Genomic DNA, 11788 nt, shown 5'->3' on the forward strand with positions numbered 1-11788 from the left:
TGATTGTAAATAATTCTCAGCTCTTTTCAGAATACTTTGAAACATTACTTTAGCATTTTTCTAGCACAAGTACTTGCAAAGAGCAATATTTAGTGATATACCTACTTTTACTCAAGTACATTTTCAGTACTCTTTGCAACACTGCATGGATTTAAACTAACTTGACTGTTTGGTAAAAACAAACTACTGAGGCAGTAGTTCTTGTTACTTTCACTGCTTCAGTAGCAGTAACTTTCTGTTGGATGCTGTGGTGGAAACTTACACCTACACTTATTCAATTTAGTTTGAAATCACAATTCCAGCTCAACTTTACATCAAAAGAACAGTTCCTCTGAAATACAGAACGAGTTCTCCAGCATTGACAGACTAATTCAAACATTGATTTAACAAATCTCTGCCAGAGCAAATGAAAACATGAGCTCGGCAGATCTGTCTGGTTCCCAGGCTCAGTATAAATAGCATCAAATGTAAACTGTATGAAATCTGACTAAATGCATTCCTCACCGTCACACATGACTTCACTCTACATACGTTTGTAAAGATGAGTGTTTGGGTTTGTGTTAGTCCAGTGAGATTCAGATAATATTCCAAGAGGAAGTCTTGCTTCTTGACAAGAGTGAAACATTTTAATGAGCATTTGTTAATTTCACATTAAGCTGAAGAACCTTTGTCACCAACGGTCAACACACAAAGCTGTCACTTGTGTAAATGACAAGATAAAACGATCTGAAAAAGGTAAAACACTCATTGCATACATAACTAGCTGCAGGTGCATGAGTGCACAGTGGAAGTGGAACACATGATCAGACACCAAAATGCAAATTTCAGTCAGAAAATAGACACCAGAGGAAAAACCCAACACAAATAAGGCACTTTCTTCCAACAGAGGTAGAACATCCTGTAGTTGGTGTAAAGCTCCAGAGATGTTTTTTTTTTTTAAACCAAGTCCACACACACTTTAAATAAATAAGTGTCCACTCAGGGAAAAAAAAGTTTAGTGTTGAGAAAGTTCAAACACGCAGCTCAGGACTGATCGACAGGCATGACATCTGTCGTACCACAGAGAGTTTTGTAAGGACTTTACTGATTAAAGAAATAAGTGCCCAGATTTCTGAACAAATCAAAAAGCTTGGATAAAAATTATAAAAACATTTATTAAAAACTAGTGAAACTTCTCCACAGGTCACGATCAATAATCTAAAATAAAGTGCAAAGAGAAGAGCCCCGATGAAATGTAGACGTTCTCCTCAGGGATTGTTGAGCAGAGCAGCCGCCATGTTCCTGATGATGGACGACTTCAGCTGAGGAATGAGGCTGATCTTCATCAGTTTGCTGCTCGAGTATTTGTTCTTCACAGCCTGCACAGGAACAGAGTGTTTAAGATTTGTTCAACACAAAATCAAAAGTTTTTCTGCTTTATGGTCGGCCAACTCACCGTGAACTTTGTTTTCCCGTCATTTACCATCACAACGTTTTTAGCGATGTGCTGCATGATCGGCTTCAGATGGGCTTCGTCATACGTCGAGTAGTGCTGCTGTGTGGGAGACTGAAGAGACGAGAGACCAGTTAAAACAACTTTACTAAAGCAGTAAAGTGGAAAGTTACACACATTGAACCGGCTGTTTGTGTAGATGCTGTTAAACTCACCCACGGCAGCCCTTCGAGCAGCAGCTGGGAGAGACAGAGGGAAGCAGCAGCGATCTCAGAGGGCCGATAGTGAACCATGTCGTAGTCGAGGAGGGTCAACTCCATCAGATACTTGGCCAGCGTGTGTCTCTCTACGTCAGACTGAGACACAAACAAAGAGTCAGTCTTCAGACCTCAGCAGTTTACAAACCCACTCATGAATGTTGCATCACTCCCTCTTGTGAAATACTTGTGAACACATTTATCAGCCCAGTGATGAAAAAATTAATGCAATTCTTCAGCAGCTTCCTTCATTAATTCACTATAATTCATACACGACACACCGACATAGCTTTTCTCAGCTGTAAAAGAATTTTAGACAGCTGGACTGAGCTGCACCAACTTCAATCTGATCAATCGGTTTGAAATGAGTAAATGCAGAGTGCTGTTGCACAATAAAAACAAAAAAAAAGTTCAGTAAATCCAAGTTTGATGTAAACTTGAAAAGTTTAGAAACGCTCACTTACCCAGATCAATATTTTTAGTTGTATTGCAACATGTCCTAAGCTAATTTTCCAGTCACAGGAGGTGCAATTTTAAATTAAATACTGTGCTGCAGAAATTTCCCAAGCTACACTTTTTTACCGACTTAAAATCTGTTTCAGATCCTTGCAAAAATCACACCCTAATGATACATTTCAGATAAAAATGAGAATATAAAAAGATTACAATATCAGTCAAAATAATTGCAATCAGATATTTTTGCAAAATTGTTGTTGCTTAGTTGGGGCCTAGTAAGTATACAAAGGAGGAAATCTGCCCTGTGTTCTTTAACATATCACACCGTTTGACAGCAATAACATTAGTTCACCTACTCATGTTTCAGCAGAAAAACCCTTTCCTCCTTTAAGAAAGGCTCGTTGGCTGAATGATGGCACAATATGATCAAATAGAAGATTAAAATAAAGAGCAGCATAGTAAGTCAAAGATGTTTTAAGGCATCAACTGGACAGAAAGATTCATTATAAAACTTCTTGATTTTAATTTGTCACTTAACTTTCTGCAAGGAAATTGATCATGTTGCTCAGTCCATCTCAAAGTCAGGCATTTTAAAATTAAGTTAATACTGGTTCACATTTTATTGAGTTTAAATTTTGGGTGAAATAGATTCAATTCAAGAGATTTAGAATAAGAACTTAAATTTAAACTCTTAATTTCAGTTAGATGTTAACTGTTTAAAAGTTCAGTACAAGTTAACTGATTTAACTAGGTTTAAAAATTAACCGTTGTTTGTCAATTTAGTCAAAAGGTTAATTCCACCACAGTCAACCAGATTTATTGGAAGCCATTATGAGCAGGTGATTTCATGTTGAGCTCAAAACCAAAAGCAGTGTCTCATAAAAACATACCTGCATCATAATTTGGTCGCTCATCTGTCAAGATTAAGTAATTGCTGCTTTTTATTAAAAAAAAAGCAAACCCTGTCACCTGCAGCTCTTCATGTGAGCAGGTCAAACTGAAAACACCAAAGACCGAAGCTCTTCCTCCGCATATTGATGATCAACGCAGTAAATTCATGCTAAAACTCACACTGGCCACTTTGGAAGCTCGTCTGAGGAAGTGTAGAGGAAGAGGACGTCCGAGCTGGAAGTTGAGGGTCCTCAGAACCAGCTGCTCCATCTCCAGAATCTGAGCCTTGGTGAAGGCGTTGTCTGTGATGTAGGCGAAGTCTCCGACCTCCGGAGCGTACATCTCCTCATATTTACAGGCCACCAGCATGGCGGTCACACCGACCAGCTGCAGCTTCCTGCGAGACACCGGCTGGACCTGCAGGCAGCACAGCGTGGACGGTTTTTACACAGCTCACAGAAACACCAAGAAGAAACCCACACAATCTGTTGTTACCTGGAGGAACCGATCGAGGATGGCCACTGTGAGGTACAGAGTCTCCTGCAGCAGCTGGAACCTGGAGTGAACCTGCACCAGCCAGTCGATGAGAAGAGCTCTCATACGCTCAGTGATCTCATAACCCTGCATGTAGTTGGCTCGTACCGCCTGCTGCACCTGTGGAAGGAGACACTGATGAAGAACTGAATACAGAAGGATGCAGAGTGAGAGTCTGACTGACAGAGGATAAATTACCTCCAGGACATGCAGATATTTGTAGATATCTTTGACATATTGTGAGCAGAGCTGTGGCAGGTCGACATCCTGCTCGTCCACGTCCTCCACGGTGAGCAGCGCCTCAGAGAACGCCTGGCACAGCTCCTCCTCCTCCACCTCCTCCTTCATGGACACATCAGCCGACTCCTCTGACACCGGAGGGAGAGGATCTGCAGGAGCTGGGACCTGGACGACTGGTTCCACCGCCGCAGTGGGTTTAGCTTTTTGAGCACAGGAGGGTTTGGCTGACGCTTTGGCTCGTCCCGGCCTCTGAGGAGACAAGTTGGATTCGGAAAATTGTATCGATTGAGTTTCGGTATGTAAGGTTTGTTAGATTTGAAAGAACAAACCGATTTATTTTAGTCCAACCTGGGGAGAAACTAATGATTTTGATCATGACTGACAATCTTTTTTCCAGATTCTTCATTTTGGGGCAGCATTACAGATTATAAAACATACATCAGGACAAGGACAGTTTTAATTCCTGACTTTTTCAAATAGAAACTTAACATTTCAAGGAGTAACACAAAAGTATGTCTGGGGAGACTGACAGGAAAAGAAAGAATAAAGTTTTTTAGCGTACCTGAACATTACAGGGTCATTCATTTAATACCCCAACAAAGAACTTTACACAACCGAGCCACTTGGTCTAGAATTTAACGGACTAATTTTTCTTAAGATAAAGAGAAAACCATCTTTTACATAGCATAAATGCCATTTATGCCTACATCTATCCACTCCTGTATTGTGGGGGTTCATAATAAACAAGCACTTTGTGAACACTTTATTTTAACAAGTAAAAATAGCAAAAATGCCAAACCTATTCACCAGGATACCTCACCTGAAAATCCACTTGAAAAAGTAGAAAATTTCCAAGGGAAGTTCAGTGTTAAATAAGTCAGAAAATGCTGAAATGTCAGTGTGGCTCTAAAGCACAAAATGAAGGTCTCGTTTTGTCCAGAGTACAAAGATATTCAGTTTACTGTCAGGAGTAAAGAAAACAGAAATATTCACATTTTAAAAGCAGAAAAATCAGGAATTTCTAATTTATTAAAAACTAGTTACTCAAACTGAATAATCAGTTATCAAAACAGTTGCAGACCAAATTGCTGACAAATGCTCAATAACTTGATGCAGCTGCCTTAAAATTGCTTCTGTCCAAACAGACCAAAACTGTTATCTTGTTCTGTCAGTCTACAATCCAAAGATATTCCATTTTACATAATAAACTAAGAAAAGCATGAAATTTCCTCATTGGAGGGGCATAAAACATCATTTTCTGCCATTGTTGCATAAAAAAAATTACCTAAATAATTACAAAATTATCAAAATAGTTTAATAGTTTGTCTTTTTTTTTTTTTTTAACCAGATTGACAGATAGGGTTTGACATCTTTGCTTAAAAGACAACTAAAATGATTGATTATTCAAATTAGGGCTGCAACTAATGATTATTTTGTTAAAACTGATTTATTATTTAGTGTACAGAGTGTCAGAACATGGTGAAAATGTTGTTTGGTGTTTCCCAAAACTCAAGATGACGTCTTCAAATGTCTTGTTTTGCCCACAAACCAAAGATAATCAGTTTGTCATAGACAGGTAAAATAAAAATAGAAAATAATCACATTAAGAAGCTGAGAACAGAACTTTTATTTTTAATCTTTAAAAACTGGCAACTAATTTACTTGTCCTTGACCAATTATTTAAGCTCTTATCCAACTTCAGTAATTCCCCTCTAATCTACACTACAAAGCCAGAGGTGTGTTAACACTAAACACATGTGACTGTTAATCATTCAGAGACTTTAGCATTAACCTGCTGCGACAACATCCTGGGAATAAAGTCCACAAGATTTTGGCTGCCGGGGTGTCCATATACTTTAGGCCACGTGTTGTAGCTTGTGTTCAAGTGTTGGTGTGTTCATGTTTGAGTCACAGCGTTAACAGGTGAAACACAGTACAGAAACCATATTGTTCTTCCGTATTATTTACCTTTGTGTTGACTGCTGCTGCATTAAAGTTGGTGATCTCTCCCAGAGCAGCTCTCCTCACACCTAATGTCGTGTTTTTACTCATCTTCACCGGGTTCTCTCCGGCTGGAAGCTGCTGACAAACAAAAAGAGACTAAACTCAAACACTCAGGACGAGTTTAAGAAACGAAACCAGGCGTAAAATTGTATTTTTAAAAGCTCAGGCGAACAGAAGACCGAGCTGAGAGCAGGTGGTGATGTTAGCTAACGATGCTAACTATGGAAGCTAGCAGCAGCGGCTTCACCAACAACTCAACGAAATAAGTTCAGTTAACTCACCGCAGCGCGAACTTCCACAGACGACATGTTGAACTTCAGCAGCAACGAGACCAAACTGCGACTTAAAGAACCGACAGAGAGCTTTTTTATTTACCGACCAGCACAATTTACCGTCAAGATCCGTGAACACCGACTTCTAACTGCAGGTAAACAACGCAGAGACCAGCAGCATTCAAATAGCGCTCCGTCAAATCTGATTGGATACAGCTTCGGTTGGACGCTTCTGATTGGCTGACAACCAATGAAGTCAAACGCACATGTTCAGCGATATTTAAATATGGAATATATACATAAACATTAAAGATATTATTATTTGTTACTATGACAATGTGAAAATAAACATATTAAATAAAAAACGTATTAATAAATTATTTAAAAAAAATATTTAATTGAACAATAATTTATTAAATAGCTGATTCAGTTATTCTCCTTATTCACTACCGTTATTTCATCATACTCATTGTATAAAAATAAACTTTTTTTTTAGATAAAGATAAAGACATCGGTCAGTTTTGAAAAGCTCCAATTAATGATTATTTTTATCATCAATAATCTGCCTATTATTTTCACAACTAATTGTTTAATATATATATATATAAAAAAAATGCTCATCACAATTTCCCCAAACACAAAGTGATGTCTTCAGATTCCTTCTTTTGTCCAACCAGCAGTCCAGAATTCAAAGAGTCACATTTACTGTCATAAATGACAAAAAAAACAAGAAGCAAATCCTCACATTTGAGAAGCTGGAACCAGAAAATGTTTTGACATTTTTACCTGGAAAATGACCAAAATAATTAATCAATTATTAAAATGCTTGCCTTTTTTTTCACTTACTTAGTTAATCCACTAATCACTGCAGCTCTTTCTGTTTTTATTTCATTATGTCACTTTTCATGACAGTGATGCTGTCACCGCTCTTCATCACTCCTCTGCCTCTCAGTCTGGCCACATAAAACTAGTTTATAATCCTTTAGCAGTGAAATTAAAGCAGTGGTTCACAAACTTTTTCTGCCACGCCCCCCTTCAGAAACATTCAACTTTTTAATTACTCATTAACAATTGCACACGCCAATTTAGAAACCACTGCATTAAACTGAGTTGTGTGTTTGTCATATGAAATGAAAATATGAAAACTGATATGAAATAGTAAACAGGTGTTACTAATAGTACTATTTAAAGGACCAGTGTGTAGGATTTTGTGGCATCTAGTGGTGAACTTGCAGATGGCAAACACTTAATTTTACTCTTGCCTTTATAGCGTGTAGTACAAGGGTGTCAAACATATGGCCCACAGGCCGGAACCAGGCCATCAAAGGGTCGAGTCCGGACCAGGATGACTGTGCAGAGAAGTCATTAATTACAGTTTTTCAATAAAATGTGGAGCTGTTCCTGATTTGTCCACCAGGAGTCACACTGATAATAAGAGCAGCAGGTCCTCTGAGTCCTCTAAGAGACATCCTTGGAAAATGTTTTAGTCCAGAGGGGGAAAAGAAGACAGCTTTCCAGGAAAAATGGACCAGTTATTTGAAGGGACAGTTCACCCCCAAATCAAAATTTATTTTTTTTTCCCTTGGCTTGTAGAGCTACATATACATTGAGATTTTTTTTGGTGTGAGTTGCAGAGTCTTTGAGATTGTCCAGAGCTACTTTCTTACTAATCAAACGAAAGTAGTTCCTACATAAAACTGCTCCCAACAAGGTGTGTGGATTATCTTGAGAAATTGGGTCAAGATTTTTGGAAAGAGACACTGGTTTAGAATTTTTTTAAACATATTTGTTTGATGATTTGAGCACCACAAGCTGAGTGCCATTTACTTCCATGATGTTGGACAGAAGGCAGACATCTCTACGGCTGATATCTGCAAAACTCTACAACACACCAAAACTATCTCGATGGATAAATAGCACTTTAGGGTGAACTGTCCCTTTAAGACATCTTAATCATCTGTATATAAACTGATGCTTCATTAATTGTGAACATTTTCAGAATGTTCTTGGACTTCTTTGCGATAAAAGAAGGGGGAAATCTGGAGGTGTTGTTGTTTACAGGTTATTATGCACTGGTTTTACTGGTCCGACCCATTTGAGATCAAACTGGACTGTATGTGGCCCCTGAATTAAAATGAGTTTGACGTTCCCTGTGTAGGAGAACTCACAGTGGCCATGAAATGTGAAAGTCTGAATCTAGAGCCAGTGTTTGGTTTGTCAATCTTCTCTCTCTTTCTGTAGGTACAAAAGGTAACAGAAACACAACATTTATTATTTTCAGGTGATTTTATACACTAATGAACACATACATGCCCGTCTGCTGGTGCTGCACAGTGGATTTAAACACCTGCCTGTTGCAGCTGAAGAGAGTAAAAACAGAGTGAATCAAACCAGTAAAGTTACCATGAAAACAAAACGATGAATGGAAAGACATTTAAATACTCAGAAGAGCTGCAGAGACGGACGGGTGATAATGATCTGTTGGGTCGTCACTCCTGTCACGCTGCACAAACATTTGATCCAGCAGCTTTAAGATTAAGATCTGATGTGTCCAAATCTAAAAAACGTCGCACACAACTTTGTATCTCTGTCACAGACGTTGCCAAAACAAACTGTCAATAAAAACTCATACTGAGCAGTTTGCAGCTCTCTAATATTTCAAATGAGTAGCCACATCTGATTAAACTGATTCTGAACGGGAGACTTCCTGTTTTTTGAAAGTCAATCACAGCCTCATTGGATGGACTGTAAAGATGAAAACTTGCCTCTCTGCTTTCTTTTTTTTCCTGACAAACACATGGGTATGTTCTACATTTTTGTCACTGTTAACAAGTCCTACAACAAGAACCAAAACCAGCTTGAATATATCTGCTTACAAGTATTATGTGTGTATCACTGTCAAATTTATCTTCTTCCTCTGTGCTGTAGACAGTCCTTCCAGGAAGTTGCGATCGCAACAGTTCGCGCAAACTCAACCACTTTCTGTGAATCCTGCAATCATAACCTTGCAATTTTTTTCAATCACCACAACTTTTCTGCACATTTGACCAATCACTGTCGCTTCCTGCAAGTTCCAACTCTGAAAAGAACACAGTTTGTCATTGTTATTGATATTTATCAATGCTCTGTGTGCACTGACTTTTTGGAGAGAAGTTGCTGTGAAATCAGGCATTTCAGGCTGCAAGAATTCCAGAAACAGCCTGCAAAATCCTGGATGGAGCGCAGAGAGCTCCACTGTTGTCCAAAAACTATTAAAAACACATCAGTGAGCCACACTGTTCTCACGTTTCTTTTGGTTTAATTACCATGAGGGACCATTTCCACCAGATTTGCTCTGGTTCTTCGACTGAATCTGGTAAAGATTCTTGGAACTGTGGTTCTATCTGGTGACCCAGCCTAAGGTTTTGAATGGAACCACTGTAATCAAGGAGGAACATGGAATCGACCCTGTTCTAGTTCAAGAACCCAAGAGCCGTTCATAGAATTTCCACCAAAAACAAATAAGTTCAAAGCCTGAAAAGTTGGTTCCCTGCTGGACCCAACAGATAGCAGGTTTTCCTTGGGAACCAAAGAGACTCTACAGGTTGTTATGTGTTGTGTAACGCCCTCTATTGATGACATCCTAGTCTCACATAGCCAGACCTGTATGTCTGACTCCACATATACGTAACTTGTTTTGGGGGAACTTTTGCACGTCGTAAGGCGAGCTCTGACATAAAAATGATTACATCACTGCAAAAGAAAAGGTAACAACTGTTACCTTGTTTACATTCATGCTATTAGTGTCACAGGCACTAATTTGCCATTTTCAGCGTGTCGGTTGCAGCCGGAGGTTGCTCTCGTTTCCCCGGGACTTTGAAAACGTAGATAGCGAGCGCTGTGATACCACAGCCAATGGCAGGACTTATACCTGCTGTGTGCATCCGGTGAGTCAGACTAATGACATCCTGGATTACAATGTTAACCTGATGCTTTGTTACACAGAACCATCTGGGAAGTCTGCAGAAACTGTCTGGAAAAGGGCTGGCACTTTCAAATAATACTTGGCAGGTGATTGGATGAACTATCTGTCTATCTTAGTTTCAAGAGTGAAAACATCTTTCCCACACAGAAAAGCCGTCAGTGCTGTCCAGCTCTGATAAAACTGTTGCTATCACAGTATCTACGCTAACCTCTAACCACACCCGTAGCTGCCAGTTGTCCCTTCTAGGAAGCTGATTGGCTGTAACACTTTTGGTGCAAACACAAACAGATAACTTGAAGCCCAGCAAGATGGTTCCTTGCATGATCTCACAAATCCAGCTGCCGTGCAAAAGGCAACTAGACAGCACCATGATTCAAAAAATTTGAGTGGAACCAGTTCAACAAATAACTTATTTAGTTGAAAAGGGCTGACAATGTAGTTCATTTTGACTCAGTCTTATACACGTTGTCCAGCTGCCCCAAATAGTCACTAGAGCACCAAATGTGGATTAATCCGCTCCTTAAAAAAGTCCCCCAAAATGCAAAAATCTACAGCGAGCATCCTTTAAAGTCTGACTATGTTTGTGAGCTAATTTTAAAGATTTATGTCTAGACTGGGAACCAGTGGGCTCAGGGCTGAACACCACAGACAGGGCAGGGAAGTCGGAAATTATTGATCATATGAAAAATATAGAATAAAGCTGTCCCTACCTGCAAGATGCAACCACTTATTCAATGACAAACACTAATGCATGGCTTCTGCAGGTTTCAACAAATTACATTTAAGACTTTTTAAGACTACCATAAATGCAATTTAAGACCTATTTCACATCCATACTGACAAAACAGTGTAAGCGCAGTCTGCATTAGTGGTTATTGGTTTCATCTTGTAGTGTTTACTGCGTGATCAATGCAAATTTTCCCCCAAACAGACTGAAGCGAATGAAACTTAAGAAAAGTAATGTTAATTTCACAATTCAATCAGTTTTTAAGATCTGTCAAAATCCTAAATATGACATTTTACAGCCTAACATTCTGATAAGTGGATTTTAGACTTTTTAAAGACCTGAAGAAACCCTGTAATGAACAGCACAGATTCACACTATGATGATGATTAAACAAAAAAATAAACAGACAGACAAACTTTCATCCAGCCAAACTCAAAACAGGCTCAGGAAACAAGAGTCACAAAGAAACTTTATATAGTTTTCAAGTATTCAAAACTGTTAAATAAGTACAAGATGTGTTCACATGATTTACATATTGGACAATATACACACTGCCCATTTTTAATTCTCTTTACAAGTTTCCCACTACCCACGCAACACGCTAAAATGTCCGCAAACTATTCACATTTGTTTTGCTCTTTTTTTTTCTTCTTTTACTTTTTGAATCAATTGGAAATCTTGACAGCTGTCTATTGGACAAAGACCACACAGACGGTAACACCTGGAACAGTTTACAGTGTAGGATGGAGACGTCCGACGAAAGGGGAAGGACAGACTGAGCCAGGTTCAGAACGGCGATTAGCTGCTGGTGATATGAACAGTACATATTAACACAGGAGAAGTGGGTTAACATTCAGTCTCAGTTGATCCCTTGATCTGTTGGACAGTTCATTTACCTCCACACAACAGAAATAAAATAAAATAATATACAGAAGGACTGACGGTGGACTGAAGTGTTTCCATATTACAAGTGGGAGGCAGATGGCTTAGCATTTTCACTTTTCATTGATT

General features: G+C 38.9%; 1 protein-coding gene across 2 annotated transcripts; it reads right to left on the reverse strand.

The window, feature by feature from the left end:
- Positions 1 to 1134: 1134 nt before the first annotated feature.
- LOC146332492 (G2/mitotic-specific cyclin-B2-like) lies at positions 1135 to 6252 on the reverse strand. 2 transcript variants are annotated; one of them, XM_084722023.1, is made up of 8 exons: positions 6096 to 6252; positions 5779 to 5889; positions 3769 to 4059; positions 3532 to 3690; positions 3217 to 3453; positions 1648 to 1788; positions 1436 to 1546; positions 1135 to 1358 (listed from the first exon to the last, which is right to left on the reverse strand). In XM_084722023.1, exons 1-8 carry the CDS (start codon positions 6120 to 6122, stop codon positions 1248 to 1250), a joined length of 1188 nt encoding a protein of 395 aa, XP_084578149.1. In that variant the 5' UTR covers positions 6123 to 6252; the 3' UTR covers positions 1135 to 1247. The 2 variants fall into 2 exon arrangements, with proteins under 2 accessions (XP_084578149.1, XP_084578075.1); XM_084721949.1 differs by having other exon boundaries at positions 5779 to 5892.
- Positions 6253 to 11788: the final 5536 nt, after the last annotated feature.

This window comes from Lutjanus erythropterus, chromosome 1, assembly GCF_056507025.1.
Source record: "Lutjanus erythropterus isolate fLutEry1 chromosome 1, fLutEry1.hap2, whole genome shotgun sequence".
NCBI classification, from domain to species: domain Eukaryota; kingdom Metazoa; phylum Chordata; class Actinopteri; order Lutjaniformes; family Lutjanidae; genus Lutjanus; species Lutjanus erythropterus.

Excerpts from the sequence above, each read along its gene's own strand:
- LOC146332492 (XM_084721949.1), bottom strand. The coding sequence starts at position 6,122 with ATGTCGTCTGTGGAAGTTCGCGCTGCG. Across the intron at positions 5,893-6,095 it reads CTGTGGAAGTTCGCGCTGCG|CAGCTTCCAGCCGGAGAGAA; the intron begins GTGAGTTAACTG and ends TTTGTTTGTCAG. Across the intron at positions 4,060-5,778 it reads CAGCAGCAGTCAACACAAAG|AGGCCGGGACGAGCCAAAGC; the intron begins GTAAATAATACG and ends TTGTCTCCTCAG.